This window comes from Pagrus pagrus, assembly GCF_965226575.1.
Source record: "Pagrus pagrus genome assembly, chromosome: 18".
Lineage (NCBI taxonomy): Eukaryota > Metazoa > Chordata > Actinopteri > Spariformes > Sparidae > Pagrus > Pagrus pagrus.
In genome coordinates, this window is record NC_140202.1 from 6,585,815 (window position 1) to 6,610,792 (window position 24,978).

General features: G+C 41.1%; 1 protein-coding gene across 3 annotated transcripts in view; it reads left to right on the top strand.

The window, feature by feature from the left end:
• The window catches only part of adck1 (aarF domain containing kinase 1), a 67,851-nt gene that overhangs the window by 27,201 nt on the left and 15,672 nt on the right, over positions 1–24,978 (top strand). For all 3 annotated transcript variants that reach the window (XM_084381342.1, XM_084381343.1, XM_084381341.1), the window contains exons 4-9: positions 140–343; positions 13,467–13,625; positions 14,529–14,687; positions 18,138–18,254; positions 22,452–22,601; positions 23,429–23,626. In XM_084381342.1, the coding sequence (XP_084237468.1) occupies positions 140–343; positions 13,467–13,625; positions 14,529–14,687; positions 18,138–18,254; positions 22,452–22,601; positions 23,429–23,626 (987 nt within the window). The remainder of the gene's footprint in view (positions 1–139; positions 344–13,466; positions 13,626–14,528; positions 14,688–18,137; positions 18,255–22,451; positions 22,602–23,428; positions 23,627–24,978) is intronic.

Here is a 24,978-nt window from a genome sequence, read left to right on the forward strand (position 1 = left end):
TGCCACATATCTTCATCATATCATGCTTCCAAGATAATAAACCACTGTGATTGTAGCTCTCAGCAGTTCTTTAAACGTTGTTTCCTGTTTCTGACTTTTTCTGTCCTTGTTTGTTTTTTCTCTGCTCCATCACCTGTAGGTGCATCGGCGGGCAGCGGAGCGTCTTCGAGACTTGTGCTGTGCCAACCGGGGTACTTTCATCAAGGTGGGTCAGCACCTGGGTGCTCTGGACTACCTGCTGCCTGAGGAGTACACATCCACACTGAAGGTGCTCCACAGCCGAGCTCCTCAGAGCAGCATGGAGGAGATCCGGCAGGTCATCAGAGAAGACCTCGGCAAGGAGGTGAGTCAGAATACACTGGATTTAATTTCAATAGGTTTGATTTTGGCATCATCCAGGTGAGCACGATAAAATACTGAAATGATATCCGGCCCTCATCTGACACAACTTAAGCCTGAATTGTATTTTGCTCTACATATACAGTAGCATTAATCTTGTACTTTAAAAGAATCTCATGTAAAGAAAACAGGGAACATCTGTTTTAATTATCAAACATGAACTTTGAAAATCACCAAATATTGTTGATGATTTTAAATGTAGTTGCTAGAATCACTGCAGGTGCTCTCAGAGAAAGACAATGTTCAACGTACATGTCTATGCACTCCTGGATGATTCATGCATAGAAGACACACCAGATCCTGTAAAGTGACATTAATTCTTTCTATTTTGTACATATTCAATTCATTTATTCCTGCATGTCTTTGGGTTTATAGATAGATTGTTAGATGCGGAGTGTGCTGTATGGCAGGCTCACAGTTTGCTGCCTCGCTCTCTGAAGGTAAGAGCACTTGCCTTCTCCTGTGTGTTCGCTCTGCAGAGAGCAGAAAAAAGGGCAAATAAAGCAGAAGTGGATATGTCTGACATTCTGTCCTTATTTAATTTCATAAACAAGCCATACTCTGATGCAGCTGTTAATGCTGCTGTTAGTGCAGAGCGCAGAGTTTGCTCTCAAACTAGTTGTTATGACAGCCTTTTAGAGCCTGCTGGAGGCAAGGCAATCGTTCTGTTATTCTCAGAAACAGAACATTGGTCTTTTCCGTCTGCCGCATACTCCACAGTGTTGTGTGTGTGTGTGTGTGTGTGTGTGTGTGCACTTGTGTCTGAGTGTGTGTGTTAAAGAAATGGCTGTGGTATAATTAGTTGAGTACATTACATCAGGAAACACAGGAACAGTGAACATGTTGCCCTCTTCACTCTGACGAAGCCTCGGTCAATCCATAAATTTCTAAATTAGACAAAATGTGGCAAAATCTGTTGTGTAACTATGTTTGTGTGGTTGTGCTGATATACACCGCGAGACAAAATACATTTGTCGACAATTCTGCCATGCAGTTTACACCACGGTAGCTGTTTGTTTGATATCTGAGTGTATTGGCTGTCATGGGTTGCATTACAAATCACTGATTGTGATGGTTGGATATGCTTATGTGGCAGTATTAGATGTTTATACGATGGTGCAAGAATGTGCGTCATCTGTGTTTAATTGAAGTGGCGTACAGAGGAGATGCAGGCTCAGGTACTTCTGAGCTCTAAATGAATTAAAGATTAAATATCAGACTCAGCTTTACTGGCCATGTATGTGTACTAAAACAAGGAAAAACAAGTTTGCTGTCAGTGTACAGGGAATAGTATAATAAACATGTAGACTAATATGTGCAAGAGAGTGCAATTGTAATGAGTGCAGCACATTATGGAGGAGTTCTGCATTAAAATGTCTAAAAACAACATGACCTGTGTTGAGGTGTGTACATACATTATCCTCAATGTGAACCCAGAGAAATTTATTAATTTGTTCAAGTCAGGTGCGTTCCTTTGGTTGCTTATCTGTCTGTAGCCCTTCTCACACAGAGACTCTGCATTATCGCTGCAACGAAGGCTCACCTTTACAGCGCCTTTGTTTGTTCACACTGAACCGAGCAGCATCGGCTTAAAGCCGCTCCAGTGTGTCAATTCATACAGCACACCGGCGCTGCGGAACCAAAAGAGGTGTGACGGTACACATCATGACGTTGACATCCGGCCGACTCTTTATAATCATATGGATGCTGTTAGAAAGTGTTGTGATTGAGATCCCACTATACATCCTGGAAAATTGCAAAGTTAGTTCTGCCGGGGACAGATGCTGTTTTTCAGGCAGAAGTTTGATGAAGAGTCGGTAGGACAGACAGGATGACAGACAGGATGACAGAGGCTTTTCCACATACAACGGTGGCATTTTTTTCCTCATTTAAGTTGCCAAAGACAACGTTACCACTTTACTGTTGTTTGGTCTACTGTGGTTGGTGGTATGGTGTTTCATGGTGTATTGACCCCCAGCAAAGTGAGTTCGACCGCAGGATCATTTCCCCCCAAACAGCCAGATAACTTTACTGTACAGTAGCTTTGAGTTGGCAAGCAAAGGCATGCACCAAGGGTGTCTGTTCAGATCGACCTCTCACTCAACTCCGCACTCACCAGAGACTCCATTTCTCTCTCTACTTTTCCTGTAACGTTGCGTTCATGAAGTAAAGTACGTTCCCCCTCCAGCTCCAGTCAGCAGTCAACATTACAGAATATAAACACCCGACAATGGAGGTCGCCTCCGGATGACTGCTGCAGTCAGGTTGATAAACAGGAGTGAAGATAAATCCCAAAAGTTTAAAAGTAATCTCTGAGCTCTCCTCCCGTCGGTAAACGGCTCCGGATCAGTAGAATCTGATGTGACTCCAGGCTCAGTAATGTGGTGCAGTACATCACAGACTGGTCCACAGGCTTGCACACAACACTCGATTAAATGTCCTCAGTAAACAAATATTCAAATAATCAAGCGAGTTGACAGCTTTTCTAACACAGCCAAACATCAAGCAAGTGCAACAACTCAAAACAAGTAACTTAGCAAGCAGCTGTTATTATCTACTATTCAACAGTAACAAGTCCAGCTCAGTCTGCCTGCTGCAGTTTTTTATTTATTGAAGCTGTCACTAACGACTAAAAGCCACCCTGAGATTTACTCTCGTCTCTCGCCTCTTGCTCGGTCACTGTCTCTTTTTCTCCCCAAAGCTTTCTCGGTCATCATCCTCTTAGGTCTCCACCTCTGTCATGATGTCCATAGAGGCTGCTGAGTCTGGTTCTGGTGCCCATTACGGCCTTTCACCTGAAAACCTTCTCCTCCCGGCGGTGGAATGATGCTCTCTGGCAGTGCTCCAAACAGACTCAGCTAGCAGAGCTAAGTTGTAGCTACTCTACGCAGTGGTTACAGGTTGCTTTCAGGAAACTCCAGGAAAAGATCAGAGAGAAAACCAGGAAACATTTTCTCCGTAAAATATCAAGTTTCAGCAGTGCTTCTCCTTTGGGTGCAGCCAGTACAGAGCAATCACAGTGGATAAAAAAAAAAATCAATATTCCAGCGCACACCGGGATATGATTGACATTCATGAACAGTTACATTAAAAGCTCTCGCAAGTGGGCACTGGAATATTGGTTGATTCTTTTTTTTTTTGATCTACTGCGATTTTTAAGCTGTTATTTTAAAGGATGATAGTTGGATAATTTTGTTTTAAAGGGGAAAAAAATCAGCAGTTTAACCACATTTCCACAGTAAATGTGTACATTTTGCTACAATGCAGCATACAGTATTATCAGGATAAGCTCAGTCAACATAAGTCAACAATGTAACTGAGGGGGAGCATTGTTAGGATAGGAAAAAAGCATACCGAAATGTGACACACTTCAAAAGTTATTAGAAAAAAGTGATGGAAAGCATAAATGAGTGGAATGTACTAATAAGATGAATATGAGCTGCAATCACAGTCAACTCCAGTTGCTCCCCTGTAATTCAAAGCCACTACTAAAGAATTTTCTCTTCTTTCTTACTCATGTTTTAAAAATTAAGGTGTGCATTCAGTTTGATTTCTTCCTGTATGTGTGTGGCGCATCATTATCCCTGAAAAGATGGTAATATAGCTTCTCTGCCTACAAAAGGCGGCAGCAGAATGAATCAGCCCACATCCCTTTTGGAGTGGCAGGAGAAGAAGTGACACTGATGAGCAGTGCCAGGCTGCTCTGGAGTCAGGGGAGCAGCTACAGCATCATTTCCGTTCAACTACACATGCTTTATTTTTAACACGTGTATGCATTCTCATGTCTGTGTGATCAGATCTCATACACAAGTAGTGAGTAGAGGGTAGTGTGTGGTGCCGTGCTGTTTTCAGCACCATTTGTAGTGACATATGCATTCCCACTGTGCATGGATTTGGAGAGCCGTGCCTTCGCCCTGGCTGTCATTTCCCCTCCACAGTGAAACTGCTGAAAGGACAGCTTGTGCAATATGTCGTTTTACCAAACAGAATCTGTTTCCAGGCCGAATATCACATTTAGTTGGTGCTGAGGCATAACAAAAGGAAACATAAGTGCATCATGGGTACTTGGGGTCTTGTCAAGGCAGGGTGAGCATGATTGTAGGGACATCTGTGAACATTCAGGAAGACGCAGTACATTCTCAAACCCACACTCGTCTAGCCAAAAAATAGAAAATGACTTGGAAGCTTTCAGCTGATGGTGTTATGTTTTGTAACACACGGTTTAGACTGCATTATCCTGTTTAAAAAAAACTAGTCTGGTTTTATTTGTATTCTTGGGCAATGGGATTGTTAAATTAGCTCTTTTTATCTAGCAGTTTTAAGGAGTTGAAACATAATGAAGGCGCACTGCCAGCTGTTTTGCCCAAAACACACTTTTCTCAGGCACTTTTGAAGTGGCTGCGCCTGTAGTGAAGAGTCTGTGTGTGCTGAAACCAGCACAGCCTCCAACTCGGTATATTAATCTAGACGGATAGGCAACCACATGAACTGGCACTGCCCAGTAACGGATGTGCGTCAAATATTAATATGCCATAAAGCCACTCTGTGACACGGAGCAAGTACAGCCTTTACTCTGCCTTTTAACCTGGGTGGTGATGTGTCACACTACTGCTACTACTACTACAACAGCTACTACTACTACTACTGCTACTATTACTATTACTACTACTACTACTACTACTACTACAACTACAACGGCTACTACTACTACTACTGCTACTATTACTATTACTACTACTACTACTACTACTGCTACTATTACTATTACTATTACTACTACTACTACTACTACAACTGCAATGGCTACTACTCCTTCTACTGCTACTATACTACTACTACTACTACTACTACAACTGATACTACTACTGCTCCTGCTACTGTTACTATTACTATTACTACTACTACTACTACTACAACTGCTACTACTACTACTACTACTACTGCCACTGCTAGTACTTGTGCTGCTATTGTACCACTGCTACTGCTACTACTACTGCTACTACTTCCACTGCTACTACTAATGTTACTACTAATACTACAACTGCTACTACTACTACTGCTTGTGCTGTACTACTATAAGTGCTACTGCTACAACTACTACAACTACTACTACTACTGCTACTACTTCAGCTGCTACGACTACTGTTACTACTCCCACTGCTACTACTACTACTATTACTTCCACTGCAACTGCTACTAGAGTTCTCAACGGGTCGGGTCGGCCTGACAAACCCGACGCGACCCGCGGGTTCGGGCTGGGTTCGGGTCGAAAATATAAGCAAGTGACTCGGGTCGGGTCGGACCTCGGGCTTAATTTTTTTTGATCGGCGGCGTCGGGCCGCGGGCCGGGGTTCGGGCAGATAATTCATGTTGATGTGTCGGGTTACATCGGGTCCGGGCTTTAAAAGCCACGGGCCGGGTCGGGTCGGGTTGTAATTTTCAGGCCCGTTGAGAACTCTAACTGCTACTACTACTACAACTTTTACTACTGCTACTACTCCTGCTGCTACTACTACTATTACTATTACTACTACTACTACTACTACTGCTACTACTTTTACTGCTACTGCTACTGCTACTATATTACTACTACTACTACTACTGCTACTACTTCCACTGCTACTACTCCTGTTACTACTAATACTGCTACTACTACTCCTGCTACTACTTCTGCTACTACTACTATTACTATTACTACTACTACTACTGCTACTGCTACTATACTACTAGCACTAGCACTACTGCTACTACTAGTACTACTACTACTGCTACTGCTACTACTACTACTACTGCTACTTCTACTACTACAACTGCTACTACTACTACTACTACTACTACTGCTTGTACTAGTACTACTACTGCTAATACTGCTGCTACTACTGCCATTGCTACTGCTACTATTACTACTATTGCTACTGCTACTACTACTACTACTACTACTGCTAGTAATACTACTACTACTGCTACTACTGCTGCTGCTACTACTACTACTACTACTAGTACTACTACTACTAGTACTGCTACTGCTACTACTACTGCTGCTACTACTACTGCTACTACTACTGCTACTACTACTACCAGTACTACTACTAGTACTGCTACTACTGCTACTCCTACTGCTACTACTACTACTAGTACTACTACTACTACTAGTTCTACTACTAGTACTGCTACTACTACTACTACTGCTACTACTACTACTGCTGCTACTGCTACTGCCACCACTACTACTACTACTACTACTACTACTACTTCTGCTGCTGCTACTGCTACTGCTGCTACTGCTGCTACTACAACCACAACCATCAGAATACCTAATACGTCTGATGAGGTGAGTTCAGAGTAGGGTGGTTAGATTGGCGCAGTCACAGATGTTTTTGTGGAGAGCGTTCCATCACAAACAAATAAAGGCCAGGCAAACGCAAGCAAACAAGCCATTAGGGTGTGAATAATGGGATGGAAATACATGGACTGCAGCTTGTATGGGGCGTTCTGTATAATGTACATCTCCACAGCAATAATTCTGTGCTGAGTTTCATTGACGGTGATTTAACAGCATATGTAAAATGGCAAAATGGAAGGGATTGGAAATGATTAGTAGCTGAATACAGTATTTGAAGAATGAAGAAGAAAGAATCAGAAACACATGAAACTGGAGAGTGTACAGCACAGATTCCTCCTCTAGTACCAGACCCTGGACCTCTTACATTAAGACAGGGATGTTAGAGTTTTTATGGCGGAGACTCACTAAAGAAATCTCTCTAATTTTTTCTCCTCTCTGCTGTAATGATTTATGTGTCTCCATCCAGCTGGGGCTGTGGCTGGCTGCCAGCAGCCAAAATGGCCACCTTGCCATGCTGACACAGACGCCGATGTGCTGCCATCCAACTGTGAGGCCTCGGGGGCCATTTTATTTGTGCCATAACTCATTTCAGGGAACGTATGTCACTGCGGGTCTGCCCTCTGGGAGTGGAGCCCACGCGCATACATTACCATGTTTATTAACTCCACAGCTGAGATTAACATAAGCAGTGTTTGGGTGCTACGACTGTTGAACCAGATTCTACAGGCGCTGGTGATTCAGCCAGAACTGCAAACACTGTAAACATGACGAAGAGGTTGGACTGTTAGTGCGGACCCTCTTTTATTCTAACACTATCTAAAACCGATCCAATAATCTTAATTTCTCAGATGTCTCACCGCTGCTTAAAGTGACAGGCCCACCTGAGAAATTACATGTTTCCTTAACCCATGTAGGCACTGTGGATGTCAGTTCCCAGTGGATACTCATCGTCGTACTGGCTAGACACTGGTGGGTGCAGACAATTTCATTCCATTTAGCATATTTGCATAATGAATAGCTCAGCTGTTCCCACACAGGATCCCGTGCTGCTTGCATAATTTATCATCCGATGGCATCTTCTACAGGGCTCATGTTCAGCCTCTACCTGATGGGCCAACATCATGTTCAAATTAGCCTCTTTATGTTTCACTAGGTACAAACAACAGGGGAATTCCCCCCTTGGTACAGTTTGAAGTATGAATATGAATGGAGACGTCCAGTCTCTCTCCAAACCAAAACCAACACAGGCAAAGCATGCTAAATAATCTTCTGTAGTAGATGAAGAAAAGTGAAGTATGGCTGGGCAAAATATAAATGTCATACCCGTATTGTGATATGGGACTATATATGGTCTTTGATGTTGTTATGTCATGATATTGCATACATGTTGTCTTTTCCTGGTTTTAAAGGCTGCATTACAGTAAAGTGATGTCATTTTCTGCACTCATCAGACTGTTCTGCTTGTTCTTACACTAGCCTTTACCCACCTAGTCTTTATTTCCACATTACTGATGATTATTTATCAAACATCTCATTGTCCCATTGTGTTCATATCTGTGAAAGTACCAATAGTCATCCTTACATTGTTGCAATATCAATATTGAGGTATTTAGTCAAATATATTGTGATATTTCATTTTGCTTCCAATCCTAGCATTCATGAAGTGCTTTTGAGGATTTAAAAATATTGAGATGTATATATTGTATATATATTGTGTATTGTGATATAGCCTAAACATATTGCTGTGTTATTGTTATGTCATATCACCAGCCCTGGAGTGAAGTCAATGCACTAGTAGAGTACCAGTACCAGTACAATGCCTTGTTCTTATAGTGTGATATGGCTGCCATACCCTTTGTATGTTCACCATCTCAACTATGTTGTTTTAGTGAAAGCGTTCATTGGATCCTAAATGTTCATAATTGGACGAAGCAGTAACAGCACCCAAAATATTGAACATAAAAGGCAACCTTTTAAATATTGCAAAAATTTCAATTCCAGAAGGCCTTAATTATAAAGAGTAGATTAAAACCGCATCACTTCATGGGAGCAAGTATTTGAAGGCCATTTATTGCCAACTGAGTAAAAACAAAATCCTTTCCAGTGAGGCAGACAGGAACTTAAAAAGTCCTCCAATGATGAAGTAGTTTGTTTGTGAGTACTTCCATAAATGAAGCATATGACCTTCACAAGAACAACTCATATGAACTATGCCATGTCATTTTCTTGCCACCGCCACCGCCACCGATATGCAATTTAGTATTGTTGGGTAAAACTAAGTCATGTGGGGTCTTCCTCCTCTGCTCTTCCTTAAGCCAGGTTGCAACATTGAAATTAGAATTATGATTGATAATTTTTTCACAATTTTAACATGGTGGACAGAGTGACAGTTTGCACAGGAAGTCCGTCAATTAGTGCCTTAGCCACACTACGTAACGTTCAAAGTCATCAGATTGCTGTGCTGTTCACACTTCATAACTTTCTGTCTTGTTTGAGTCTTGCAGCGTGCTCTTCTCTTCAAAGGCAATTTTAGGTTTATTTTAGTGGTTAAAGGTGGATATTCCAGATTGTTACACTAGCATATGAGTGACTAATAATGAGCAAGACGCATCCCCCTGTGAAGGTTTCTCTGGTGAAAGCCAGATCACAGCATCATTAGTTCTGAGAATGACACCAAATACTTCAGGTACATAAAGGTGATGCAGTATGTGGGGGTAGAAGCTGTGTTCTTTACGCAGCATGTTGCCTTTTTCTTGTTCCATGAACAGGTTTGTATCCGTGAGCCAGCGAAGCCTCAGGGCAGCGTGGCGGTTCCAAAGCATACAATAAGTCTGTTCTAATGACTCCAGGTCCCTTGGGAAGCCTATTTAACCTTCAAACCCACACACTAATTTATGTGTGTGTGTTCTGTGTGTCCACAGAGATGAGTGGAAGGTAATGAGGGACTACCTCTGCTCAAAGGGCACACTGGGTGCTAAATGCGCAGCACTGTGATAAGAGAGTTGTGGGGGGGGGCAGAGCATATCAAGAGGCAGCAATGGTCACACAGAATCTTTAAAGGAGCTGTGTCTGTCTCCGTATGTTTAGATTATTAGAAATATGCCTCCTACCGTACAGGGAACACCAAGACAGATGATACCCATTATCTATACTGGGTTTATTTCTCCCTATAAACACTGCAATGGATTGGTTTTGCCCAGCTCCCCAATTAAATACAATTTCATTTGGTTTTTTTTTAGATATTTTGTCCAAGGAAATTACTCATACAGCACAAAAGGAAAGGCGTATCATTTCTGTAATTACTTCCGTCTTAAGCACACTGTTACTTATCAGCAGATTGTATTGTGATCCATACAGTTAATAGTGAGAGTGAAAATTATTTTTAAAGAAAGAATTATCCACTTTGTTATCATATTAATATTTTTCATATGATGCAGTCTGTTCCTGGCAGTTAACATGATACATATATTCAGTACATAGATGTCAGTACTCTTCATGTACTCCTTTACATCTGCCGGGTGAGGCTCTACTCGGTTTGACGCAGCACTTCAGCCCAGCCTGGCAAGGATTTGACCCAAACCAACAATGGTTCCTATTGAAGACGGAACTCTTCAAACACAAGTCTACGCAATCAGCCACATCATTGAAAGGACTAGCCGGTGAAGTGAATAACATTGTTCATCTTGGTACAATGCAATATTCTGCTGGGAAACCCAATACTGTTTCATACCGGATCCATGGATGCCACACCAATGCCCTGGTGTCAGACACCACAGGGCACCCCCAGAGGTCCTGTTTCCATCCCTAAATGGGTCAGAACCATGTTATATCTACAGTGAGAAGTCCATTGATCTAATTTGTTGCAGCAAGTCCTGTGGCTCCTGATTGGGTCGATATCAGGTAAATTTGGATGCCAGTTCAACAACATAAACTCTTTCACATGTTTCTTGGGCCAACCCTGAGGAGTTTTTTGCAGTGTTGCAGTTTGCATTGTCGTGCTGAGGAACCACTGCCATCGGACATTGTTGTTGTCATGGGAGGATGTACTTAGTCTGCAGCAGTGTTTGGGTGGGTGGTTGTTTAGCTAATGACGCATCATCACAGGACTCCATTGCTCCTGACACTCTTTTAAAACTCAGCATGAGGATCTTTCAGATTGTCTTAACCTCCTCCTCTGTTACTAAAATTGGTTTACCAAAATCTGACTGCAGCCTAACAAGATTGTTCAACAGACACGTCGCACTGCAAAAAACAATTACATTCACCATTTTGACTGTTACTGAGTCTTCCAATTGTACCTCCTTACAACAAACATAATCTTTCTCCTGCTGGCAGCACAAACCAACTTGTTTCAAGTGTCATTTTCACGATACAGGAAATTGCATTACAAAGGGGAAATTCACCTGAGCACAGGTAGCTTCAAACACTTTGTTCAAAAAGACCATGTTTCTAGGCGGTGAGAGTACAGCCGACCCCTGAGCCTCTGGTACTGCAACTTATATCTACTAAACTGCAGAAACAAGGGATGATGCACATGCTGAACAAGTAACATTATCTCTCCACACTGACAGTTTTTCTTTTTTTAAGAGACGTTAGTCTATCCCCTACCAATTATAACATTTCCCATTGTTTCCCTGTCAGGATAGAATAACATTGTCTTCATAAAACTGAACACAGTCTTGACAGTCTACAGCTTTACACCAAAAAAAAGCTGTGTCCCCTTTTTCAAAGAGCTACCATGATTTAGAGATGAAATTATTCCTTAATTAATGTTCCATAACAACTTGAAAAATGACTGAATTTCCTACTTAAAGGTGCAATCTGTATGATATAGCCAGAAATTCTGTTTAAAACATTAAACTAATTAACTAACATTTTCTAGAGAATGTAAAAGAAACAGCAGTGTTGATGTTATGTCAAAGCCATGTATGTACTGTGTTGCAGAGATGTTTACTGGAGTTAGGATGCCAACCAGCTAGCCTCGGCCCGTCCTTTTTTTGTAATACCACTTTGTACCGCAAGAGGTGATAGTCTGATATTCCCCGTAGTATCAGATGGGAGACGTAAAAGCAACAAGTTTGCTACCTAGTTTAATTGCTAAACAAATGATACTCACAAAATGTCAAGAAAGAAGATGTTTTTACACCTGTTTTCTTACTAAACAGAAAAATTCAACCTCTGTTTTAGTTCAGAAAAAGGGAGAAACTTGGATTCAAGTCCCAGTCTGGTGTCCAGCTGTGTTAATGTACTATATATGAATGCCAGTTAATGTACACGGTCTGGCCCCCAAAAAAGTCATCACCTTGATTTAACTAAGCAAATAGGTAAGAGCCTTCTGTTAGATAATTACTGCAGTAATTAATATGTTTCAGCTGGCAACAAGTTATTTAATCCTACCTGATGCAGTGAGTAGCTTCCTATTTCTTAAACAACCGTGTCTGAAGACACGAAAAGATGTTACTCTGTTACTCTGAAGGGTCAAATTATTGGTCTGCATCAAGCAAAGAAAACAACTAAGGAGATTGCTGAAACTACTAAAATTGGGTTAAGAACTATCTTGAATGATTGTGATCGGAGATCACTTAAACGTTTGGTGAAATCAAATTGTAAAAAATCAACAGTAGAACTCATGGCTATGTTTAATAGTGAAAGTAAGAGAATTTCCACACCGGCAATGTGAAGAGAACTCAAGGGATTGGGACTAAACAGCTGTGTAGCCTTAAGAAAACCACTTATCATTGAGGCTGATCGGAAAATAAAGGCTTCAATTTGCTAGGCAGCATAAAGATTGGACTCTGGAGCAACGGAAAAAGGTCATGTGGTCTGATGAGTATCAGGGTAAGAGGTGGATGAAGTGATGCACCCATCATGTCTAGTGCCTACCGTACAAGCCTGTGGGGGCAGTGTTGTGATCTGGGGTTGATTCAGTTGGTCAGGTCTAGGTTCAGGAACATTATGTGCCCAAAATATGAGGTCACCTGACTACCTGAATATGCTGAATGACCACGATTCATCAGGCTCAAACTGTGAAAGAGTGCGGTGGCCAGTCCATGTGTGAAGATGATGTCTCATGCTCCCAGAACCAGAGTCCAGAACCCTAACCCCATCGAGGATCTTTTGGATGTGCTGGAGAAGACTTTATGCAGCAGCCGACTCTCCCATCATCAATACAAGATCTTGGTGTAACATTAATGCAACTTTGGATGGAAATAAATGTTGTGACATAACATTAGCTTATCAAAACGATGCCATGGCGAATGCGTGCTGTAATCAAAGCTAAAGGCGGTCCAATGAAATATTAGAGCGTGTGACTTCTTTTGGCCGAGCAGTGTATAGTCAGTCTAACTCATAGTTTTGTCATTATCTGCTGCAGTATTAGGGTGCCTGACTCCTGAGTCCAATACCAGCCATCATCATTGTCAGTTAACCTTGTCTCAGTTGATTGTTGCGTTGTTGCCATGATGTAATAAATCTACTTCCCAAGGCAAAAATTGAAAGTATTAATCACATTTACACCTACATGTACACCTCTGTCTGTAATTTGTTTATTGTACAGTATCTAATAATAGCCAGTTAAATAGAGAGGATCAGATTGATGACTGCACTTCTCTTCCACTCTCAACTCCACACCCCTTTCCCTCCCGTCTTCTTTATCATTCTCTATCCCTCGTTTACCATCGTTTACCCTCTGCTCTCTCTCTCCATCTGTATCTCTCTCCTGCAGCTGTCAGAGTTATTTGTCTCCTTTGAGGAGAAGCCTCAGGGTGCAGCCTCCTTAGCCCAGGTCCACAAGGCAGTGTTGCATGATGGGAGGACAGTGGCTGTCAAAGTCCAGCACCCCAAAGTCCAGAGACAGAGCTCCAAGGATATAGTGGTCATGGAGGTGAGTCTGGTAAACTGCTTTGAAATAAGTGAAGAAGAACTACTTTATTTATCCCTAAGGGGATTTTTTTTTTTCACTTTATTTACAGACATGCTCACACAGGACCTTTAGACAGGCAATTAATGGGAGAGATGTTAGTGATGGGGCTGTCTGGCCATCCTCTGTTTCCAAAGCCAAATTTCAACAGACTGAGCTACGACCAGTGTTTGGGTGTCCTGGTGACTTGGAGGTCTGAGGACCATTGATGAATGTCATTCTTTCTTTGTCGAGAACCTAATACGAAACTTGCCAAAAGTGCAAGGAAAGAAAAATGACACAAATCACAAATTTGTCTCATGGGGCTTAACAATCTGTTCAGCATACAACATGCTGTATCCTTAGACTCTAGATTAGGATAAGGAAAAACTCCCCAATAAACCCTTAACTGGGGAAAAATGGAAGAAACTTTCGGGAGAGCAAAGAGGAGGGATCCATCTTTCAGGACCATAGATGTCATGTGTGCAGAGTAGACAAATGTCAATGTAGACCAATACCAAGTAGTAACACAAAATTTAATTGCAAAACTGAAAATCTGTGACTCACAAGTGCGCACTGAACTGTGGACGGATCGCACGGTTCTATATGATATTGAGATTCATGGCACCCCTAATGTGATTAAATACATCTATCTTGGTGTTGACTGATAGCAGCATACCAGAACCGCAACAAAACTGATAACTGGTTTTAATCACCTGTATATCGAGCTGTTTAACAGCCTCAGACATGACTTCCCCAATAATGACCTTCAATCTCATCAACTGTCCTTGTCCTAATGCGTACTGGCATGTGTCAGCCACTCTGTACATGTACATGCCTGTTTTATTGTACTTGATACTGAGGCTGATTCTAATTTGTAATTTGAAGGTGCTGTTGAAGGCGGTCCACTTGCTTTTCCCCGACTTTGCCTTCATGTGGTTGGTGGAGGAGGCAAAGAAGAACATGCCGCTGGAGTTAGACTTCCTCAATGAGGGACACAATGCTGAGAGGGTGGCCAAGATGTTGGCCCACTTCCCCTTTCTGAAGGTAAAATGTGACTTTTTCTACTTGGCTTCTTGTTATAATAACAGGCCTATGGAGCTAACAGTGGGATTTATTTTTGATCCTGTTGGTTCCATGTGTTCACTCATACTAATAAACAGCTGGTAAAAATTTGAGATGGGCTCTTTCAATTTAAGGCTGAAGCATTTACAATTGTACTCAATGCAGTTAATAGAGGTCAGATTTTTCCACTGTGTGTGTGACAGCCGTCCTCGGTGCTGCCTGGCGGCTCTTCCTAAATTCTAACAGAGCAGGGTAAGCAGAACAAATCATATTTCCTTTGCTAGACAGAGTTAGACTTCATGTCCATTATCATTTAATTTCCTGGTGTCCTTTTTCTTAATATGTCTGTTTGAGAACTTTTATTAGCTCTGGTGAATGTGAATTAGAAATTCTTCCAGCTGCCTTTCTTTGTTCGATGTTCAACCTAGAGAGCTAAAAGTTTCTTTAGTATTCTTCTCTGTCGTTTGCTTCTTTTTATTCTGTATTTTTTAATTGTATAAGTTGGCATGTAATACAGACAGAGACATAAAAGTTGGCAGAATGAAAGATAATTGTGTGTGCTAATGTCTTTTATTACATCCTGTAAAACTCTAGTTGGCCGGAATGGAGTCTAAAATTAACATCATTGAAAAGTCAAATTTAAAAAATGTTGACAGACTCATAACTCCTGCTCTATACCTAAACATATATATGTTGTTGTTGTTTTTACCAGTTTTTTCTTCTTTTAGCGTTTAACCTTCGATTTTCTGCACAATTAAGAAACTCTCACTCAAGTACCCTTTATATCAAGGTAATCAGTAAAGCTATCTGTAAACTTGACAAAAGAGGAGGCCCAATACAAAATTGTCCATAATTTGACATCCAATATTTTAAAATCTTGTACAAATGCTGATCTAAATCATTAGACTTATGATGTAGGTTGTCAGGAACAGTCGACTACAAGGACAAATATGCATAGCAGAAAACAGTGGAACAGTTCTCGCTGATGTATTCAACAGAAACATTTTTCATGCTGATAATATTTTGCTATCAGACGTCAGTGATAATTTGTGTGAGTAAAACAGATGTCTTAGGATACTCGAAGGGACCAAAATAAAATCCAAAGTACTAATTTGATATTTAGCATAGCACAGAAAAAATGCTATGCTACGACAGTGATGCATAGCATTTGATGTGAATCACCGCAAATACACGGACTGAGCAGGTGGATGGCTTCATTCCTGTACTTGGTGGGCGGGCTGTGCCTGGAGCAAATGACCAATGATACAATTTCTGACCGGCTGACGACATTAGGGATAACTTTCGCCTGCGTTTACCTCATTATTTGAAACTTCGGCCAAGTTTAATATGAACATCCAACAATATAACCTTATATTTAAATGACAGGAAAAAAGAAGAAAAGCATTAAAGGTCCTCTTTAAAGATTTAAGGACGATTCAATTTGAAGTCATAAACGAGTTGGACACATTTTTCTAACTGGTTTCATTGTTTGATGAACTCGGGTGATGGATCCTGCAAAGGCCCAGTTCATCTTGAATGATCATGTTTGCTTAAGGCCTTGTAAAAATCAGATCAACTGTCTTCTACCAACTTAAACAGGTGCTGTGATTAATGGAGATATAACTCATGTGTGCAAGTGATTTGAATGTCGTGCTTGTGACTGTATGTCCTATTGACGTAGACACAATGAACAATGGTGACAGTCAAACCATAAAAGAAGACAAAGACGGAGCTAAAATTGGACTATGGAAGCCTTTGTTGTATACCAAAAGAAAATCTTGAATGCTTGATAATCGGGTGCTCACACACACACACACACACACACACACACACACACACACACACACACACACACACACACACAGAGACACACGCACAGAGACACACGCACACATACACACTTATCTGAGAGTTTTGGATAAAACTAATCTGAGTCCCAGAGAGGAGGAGGACTGTTTGAAGCCCACAGAGGTGAGCTGAGGGCAGGACTCAGGTTATCTGACAGGCTGCAGACGCATCAATTCAAAGCACTTCACTACATTTACACTTAAAAAATCACTGCCAGGATGTCTGGGTGAATGATAGGCAGTCAATAAGTTATCATGGAGCCAGTGTAGTTGTATGTGAATGTTTTTTGGATGTGTTCAGTATATTTGTTAACTTTCCTTCTTTAAATTGTTACGATCCAATTAGTTGGGGTTCAATATCACTATACTGAAGTGATACTGTACCTAGTATTGAATCCATTAATCAAATGAAAAGTCCTTTTCAATCCATTTTTACCTCTGACAAGGTTATGTCACCTGTGTCTGTTGGTTGGTTGGTTGGTCAGTTAGTTGGATTACACAAAAATTACTGAACACATTTCCATCAAACTTGGACAGATTATGTGTCTCGGCCCAGTAAAAGCCCATTAACTTTTGGTGCAGATCTGCATAAAGGTACGCATTCAGGAATTTGTTCTCACTTTCTTTAACATCGTGAGATACGGCATTTTTTTGGTCAAGCAGTTGTGGGTGGTTTAAAATTTGAGTGACAAAGGGGCGATCGAGTTTGATATTAGATTAGGCTTGATTTAATAAAAAGCGAGTGTTGGGCTAGAGGAATGAGCTCTACTGAGTGCCATTCTAGTAAAATCAATTTATGGTCACATAGTCAATACATGTTATAATATTAAGGTTTTTCCAAAAATATTGCATATTTGCTATTTAATTAAAAGGCTACCTGGATGTTTTGTCGATCATTCCTTGCTATTAAAGAGGAAATAGCAAATATGAGGCCAGAATTTTAGTTCAAAATATAAAGCAAAATGAACTAAACAACAGTGTTGACGTTATGTCAAAGATGTTTAATGTATTGTGCTGCAAAGATGTATACTGAAGTTAGCATGCTAACTAGCTAGCCCCAGCCCTTCCTGTTTGTAATAGCACTTGCACCTCAAAAGTCTGATAGCACCTGTAGTTTTTGGGTGGAAGATGTACTTGAACAGCAATTAATAGATAAAATTCACTAACAGATGAAAGGAAGAATCCACCAACTGTGGCTGCTGCAGGGCTCTCGATGTCCATCAAATCGTGTCATTCTGCCTACGTACCATTTCTATGTACCTGCCTGCCTGCATGCACTTGCTAATGGCACCTTTTTACTACAGCCAAAGATAGTATAGTGAGTAGTAGTAAACAGTAAAGCTGCCCCCTATAATTTTGGAGCTATCTGCGAATTCTGGCCATTTCTCACAAATGACACCAAAAGAGGGAGAAGATAAAAGCTTTGATTAATCCTGGAAGTGGATCCTAAATAGCGCTGAACCTCAACCTATAATCAAATGCACACCTGTAGGACAGCTGCACAGTAACATAAACTAGTGAAAAAGTGGTTGACCCACAAACTGTAATTAACATTATATGGGGAAAAAAACTCTCGTTTCCACAGGTTCCCATGATCCACTGGAACCTGTGCACGAAGAGGATCCTGACCATGGAGTTTGCTGAGGGGGGTCAGGTCAACGACAGGGACTACATGAAGAAACACGGCATCAATGTCAACGAGGTACTGCCTGCTGCTCCGCTGCTCTCTGTCAGGCTGTGTGTAGGTTACACAAGATAATAGTTTATTGACTGATGATCCAGGACAGGTGCTATCACACACTCACATGCACACACACACACACACACACACACACACACACACACACACACACACACACACACACACACACACACACACAGCTTGACTACACAGCTTGCATACTGAAAACGGCATGTTAGCTGCAGCAGCAGCTTCAGTCTTTTGTCTACAGAGGATGCGTTCAGGGACAGTAATGAGTGCGGGTCAAACATGGTTTGATAGTGCTCAGAGCACAATACACAGTCAGCTTAATCATATACTAATGTACACGGATATAGCGTTAGTGAAACACATGGTGTTACAGTCAATGGAGCTGCATTGCCTGTAATAGAAGAGATTCACATCCATGTGAGACAGATGACTGTGGCTGAAGGACCTCCTGTGTACATGCGCCGTAATGCACCAAGCTTTTTCAGCTGTGTGCTAGCTGATGTCCTCTCAAGGTATACTCTCTACTGTTTCATCCCTTTTCTGTTTTATGCCTCAGTGTTCTCATGACACACAGTCTACAAACAATTAAAAGCTTTTTTCTGTGTGTGTGTGTGTGTGTGGGAGAGAAATACCTACATTAACAGACTGAGAGCTGTTGTTTTTTTAATTTCTTGGTTGAGAAATATCACTGATGTTACATTTATAAGTTAATTTCTAGATTGTACTAATTACATACAGAACGGTTCTACTACACTATTGAATGCCAATCGATCGATTAGCAATCAGTCAGGGTCACAGTATAATATGTAAGTGTTCTGTGTCCTGTGCCCTTGTAATGTGACTGAGATGAGCCAGCAGCTCACTTCCTAAACAATACATTTATTAAAGAGTTATTAGCAAAATGCAGATATGCAACCTGCAGCCAGCCCTTATCAGGACAACCACGAACTGATTCACAGTTATATCTGCCTGGTTTGGCTGAAACTAAAGATTGTTTTCATCATCATTTCACAAATTACTTCAATTAATAAACTACTTATTCTACAATTAGAAAAAAGCCTGTCACAATTTGCAAGAGCCGAGGTGTCCAAACAACCGCCGAAAATCCAATGCTTCATAAATTATTATAACAATTACCCTAAATTGTTATATTTACCCTAAATTGTGCTATACAGGTTTGGTCAATCAAACAGCGTCATGCTCATAGATTACATTAGAATACAGACATAACAGTAGAGCACATAACAGGATGTGCAATGACACACGAGGCTACAACTCTTTTGCGGCTTGATACAAAAGCAGAACTCGCACCGTTCCCATTTTCCACGACTCTACAAGTCTGTCTAATTCAGTCCAATTTAATGGTTGTTGGAGAATCACAGACATGAATCAGAACTCTTTGATACATGCAGCGTGGAGAGAAGACCCACAGTGCTCTCTGCAGTCGTCCAGATTGTCTTGACTTATATACTGCCAGGTGACAACAGAGCAGTGGTTACATACCTGATGAAGAGGCTGACTCAATCAGTCACACATTCCAGTATTGATCATGTCTTCGTCAGAACAATGGCCCGTTGAGATGACCTCAGAGGGTGACTGTCAGCTGACTTCCTCACAGCTTTCTCACAGAGAATCAGTCACCACCACATCTATACAGTGATTTCTGTGTGTGTGTGTGTGTGTGTGTGTGTGTGTGTGTGTGTGTCCCCTGTCCTCTCTCTCTAATGTTGTTAATGAAGTAAATTATATTTCACCTCCAGCTCCAGTCAGCAGTCAACATTACAGTCATTAACAGTGTTATTACTACTATGATTATTGTTATAATCACTATAACTACTATTATTATTATTATTATTATTATTACTATGATTATTGTTATAATCACGGTAACTATTATTATTATTATTATTATTATTACTACTACTATTATTATTATCAGTATTAATACATGTATTGTTATTACTGTTATAGTAGTAGTAGTAATAATAATAATAATAATAATAATAATAATAATAATAACACAAACACACACACACACATACACACACACTCAAATGCTCACGCATAGGAAACACACAAGTACACACACAACAGGAGAACAGATTAGATGACAATGACAAATGCACAACATACAAGAAATAATTCATTGCCCTTTTTATGCGCGCATGATCATACACACACACACACACACACACACACAGATACGGACAGACAGGGGCATACCATCTGAGCATTAGGACGTAATGATGAGTCAGTCAGCAGCTGATGAGATAGAGGACGTAATAAAACACACACACTCACACAGAACGAAAGGATGGATAGAATTATTAGGTGGCAGCAGTGCATGCTGGACCCTGTCTCTGTGTGTAATCACAAGATGGATGGGGCCCAGATAGACTTTCCTCTGAGCTCGGCTCCTTAACGTGACCAGAATGGGCCGATGCTTTGCCCGCATTTTTTTGCACTCTCCCCCATATCGGTAAGATTTAAGATATGAACGCATGCACCGACCGGACTGCATTCATAAACTCAGTGGTACCAGTGTCTCAGTCAGACATTCTGTCGAGCTGCTTGAAATGATTCTCATGTTTTCTCACTGATGTTTAATGCAACCACGTCCCTTTGTTTTTTTCTTACCTGTAAATTAACATGAACATGCTAAAGAGGTTGCCCGTGTACCAACATCTAGAGGACAGCTTTTCAGTCTGTGTTACATCAGCATAGCATGTAGCATAGCCTGTGCTAAACCACATTTTGAGTTCCAGCTAAAAAAGAAAACAGAAACACAGGATGTGACTGAAGACGAGCTGTGGACAAACTGACATTTTGTGAAGAAGACAAAAACAGGATATTACCGACCAAATGGCAAAATTAATAGCAGTGCATCTCACTCGTTCCTTTGTTTGCAATCCAGCAGTAAAATCATCATCCCCTCTTTGTGTGTGCGTGTGTGTGTGTGTGTGTCAACTTCACTTTCTCTTCAGTGACAATCTAAGGAGCTCTAATTAATGGCAATTAGTGTCTGCCCATTCTTCTCTGAGATAATTTGTTGCCTATCTGCTTTCTTGCTAAATAGGTGTGTGTGTGTGTGTGTGTGTGTGTGTGTGTGCAGCCTTGTGTTGCTATCTCTGAGGACCAATTTCCTCACGACTACTTCAGAGAGCTGTTTATAGGTTATGGTCTTTATTTTAGTGTCCATATATTTTGTTTATTGTATATTTTGTTTTATATACTCCGCTAGTCTTGTAATCTAGTACTCTGAAAATAGGAAGTCACTACAATTTTAACCAGCTGTAGACGTGAAATCTATATCCATACACTGCAAAATCTGACAGTGACTTTACTTAAAAAAAAATAATAATAAAATAGGAAAAAAACAATTAACTCAATATTACAAAGTATGGCAGACTAATAATTTAAGTTGTTGAAACGTTTTAGCTTGAACAACTTAAATGTAATAGTCTACTTTACTGGGTTATTCAGAGGTAATCGGTTAACTATTGTTTTTTATTTTTAAGTAAAGTCAACTTGATATTGGATAGTATCGCTATGGATATCATCATATTTGGATAATATCTTGTAATATTAAGCCAATAATATCTGGATACCTGGAGTTTTTCTTCAGTTGCACCCATGTGGTGTGATTTGTTTTTATTCTTAAACATAAGAAACTTTCAATTAATACTGAAAATTAATACTGATGCCTGCATATGACCTGCAAAAGCAAGTGAGACCACCAGCTAGAGGACTGGATTGTTATTATATTATAGTCTTGATGCCACGCAGTCAGATTCTGTCATACATTTTTTTTTGTTTTTGTTTTGTCATGGCGCATAGTTGAGGATGCACTGAGGGCAAGAAGTTGCTCTGTAGTCTGGTGGTACGGCACTAAAACTAACTTGCAGTGAAAGTAAACTTCCAGGTTTTGATCTTACATACAAACTAATGGATACAATACCTCATTAACACTCATCCCTCTAACAGCTGTGTTTAATAAAGAAATATAAGATCAAAAATATGTTGCATCTTTCTTTGAATCACTTTCAAAACATATGAATGTGCTGGCCAGATCAAAATCTTTAACTCACATTTTTTTTGTCAATGTATTTTTCATCCTTTTTCCACATTTCTGTGAAATCTATTGAGATTTAACTTTTACCTAACACTTCTTCATCATGTTCTCAACAGATCTCAGAGAACCTGGGTAAGATGTACAGCGAAATGATCTTCGTCCATGGCTTCGTTCACTGTGACCCGCATCCAGGCAACGTGCTGGTCGCAAAGTGTCCCCAGAGCAAGAAGACTGAGATTGTCCTCCTCGATCATGGCCTTTATCAGGTGGGAGATCTCCAGGCTGCCCACACATAAAGAAAATACCATTTGTTCTAATATTGCAGTCCATTTTTCATGCTGCTGGCTGAGGCCTGAGTAAATAGGTAGAGCAGCAAACACACAGTCAAGATGCACATAAAAACAAAACATGGATGCCACACAAACTTCCACAGGCGCACACACACACTTTTAGCAGAGCTCCAGCAGGATAAAAGCTTTTTGATAAACAACTCATTTGATGCAGAGTGCAGTGTACTGGGTTTAGATTAGTGCATCCTAGCCTAAATTATACAGGTTCATATGTGCACTCTCATGTTGTACACACACACACACACACACACACACACACACGCGCACACACACACACACACACGGACACTCTCTTTGATTGTTAACACAGTTGATCCAGCAAACACTTGCAGGCTGAAACAGACATCCGCAGGTCTGACATGAGTTTGTTTGACGCTTGTTCCTGTATTCATGAAGAGAATTTAGCAATACATATGCAATTCCTTCATCTTGCACACACACACACACACACACACACACACACACACACACACACACACACTACACTACTTTTAGCCAGTGGACTGACTGTCTAAAGTATGACGTGTGTATGAGACGTCTTCAAGAAACTGAAACACGTCCAGTTGTCTACGATACAGCACTTAGAATTACTGTACCTTAAACTATGCTTTATGTGTGTGCCTCAAAATCTCTGAATTATACAGTGATGATCTTCATCGGGAGGTTGTGACATGCATTCACACATTTAAGTAGATAAAATCCTAACAAAAGACGTTTAATCATGGGTTTTCCCTCCCCTCCAGGTCCTGCAGCCAGACTTCAGGTTGGACTACTGTCGGCTGTGGCAGGCTCTAATTAAAGGTGACATGCCCGGGGTGGAGCGTTACAGCCGCAGACTAGGAGCTGGAGATCTGTACCCGCTGTTTGCCTGTGTGCTCACCGCTCGCTCCTGGACCGCCGTCAATGCTGGCATCAGCTCTGTGCCTGTCACACACGCTGAGGTATAAGCTCACCCACACACTATTCAAATGATAAACTTCATGTTATGAGGCTGAAGTGTTCACCCCACTAATACATAAAAGTCTTGGATGGATTGAAGAACAAACATCAATGTATTCTTGTGTCCACTGCGTCTAAACTAGTGAAAGCAGAATGTCGGCAGTGCAGCAATCAACACAGTGAATGAAGTTACAGTATGTGCATGAGTTGGAAGAGAACAAAATTGTAGAGCAAAGATACAGTTTGGATTGCAGTTACACTTGCAAAGCCCAAGCGAAGTGTGAGCCGCTGTTAGTGACAGCTGTATGGATTCAAGCTGAAGTGTATCAGCTCCATCAGACACGCATGAGATGACAACTGAAACACACAGCTGAGATGCATCCGCTGTAGACGGAGAGTGTTAGAGCTGGATGTCTGGTGGATGTTTTAAAAACCTCTGTGAGTACAGCTGAAAGTCTGCATGGCTAGATACAGTATAGAGCATTTTGAATGTAGGCTCAGGCCGTTTTAGGGACTCGAACACTTTTAGGTTTTACACATTGACTGTAAAACACAGAGCCACTGTGATGTCACCCATAGGTTTATGAAGAGCCAGGGTGAAGCTCACAGTGGGTGGCTCCGGCCAGCGACATCTTGGCAGCGCGTGACTCGGCCTAACTCTAAAGTAGATATATGGACAAAGAGGTGGAGTGTGGGTAGAGCTAAGGCGAGCTGGGTTTTTTCGCCCCAAACAGCGATACACCTTACTGTGCATTAGCCATAAGCTAGCAAGCAACAACGGGCACTGAGGGTGTGTGTGTGTGTGTTTGTGTGTGTGTGTGTGTGTGTGTGTGTGTGTGTTTGTGTTCAGTATTGTCCCTGACCACAGTCAGCACTCACCGGAAACGTTTCTTTCTGTTATCCTGCAGTTTCTTATTTTTCCCCCTTTCGCCTCTTCATGAAGTAAAGTTCATTTCTCCTCCAATGAGACAGAATTACAGTACATTACAGTGGATCATTTCAGCATCTCTGAGAGTGAACATACAGTAAATCCACTTTTTAATGACAAAAGTTTAAAAAACGAACTCTGTGTTCTCCTTGACTCTTGGTGTTGATTCCTCCAGGAGCTCCGGGCTCTGCCCACACCTGTCTCCTCCACAGCTGGCTGGCTCTAGCAGCTGTCTGCTGATTAACACTAACAGTGTCGCTTGTTGGTCCGAAACATCAGTGTCTGTACCTCCGCTCTGGTCTACAAACTACACGATGTCAAGCCAGTTGTATCAGCCAGCATCAGTGTTGGACCTCACTAGTGTTGGTGTCAGCACTTAGAATTACTGTTGTAGCAGCATGTTAATTTAGTTTGTAGTTTAACAAG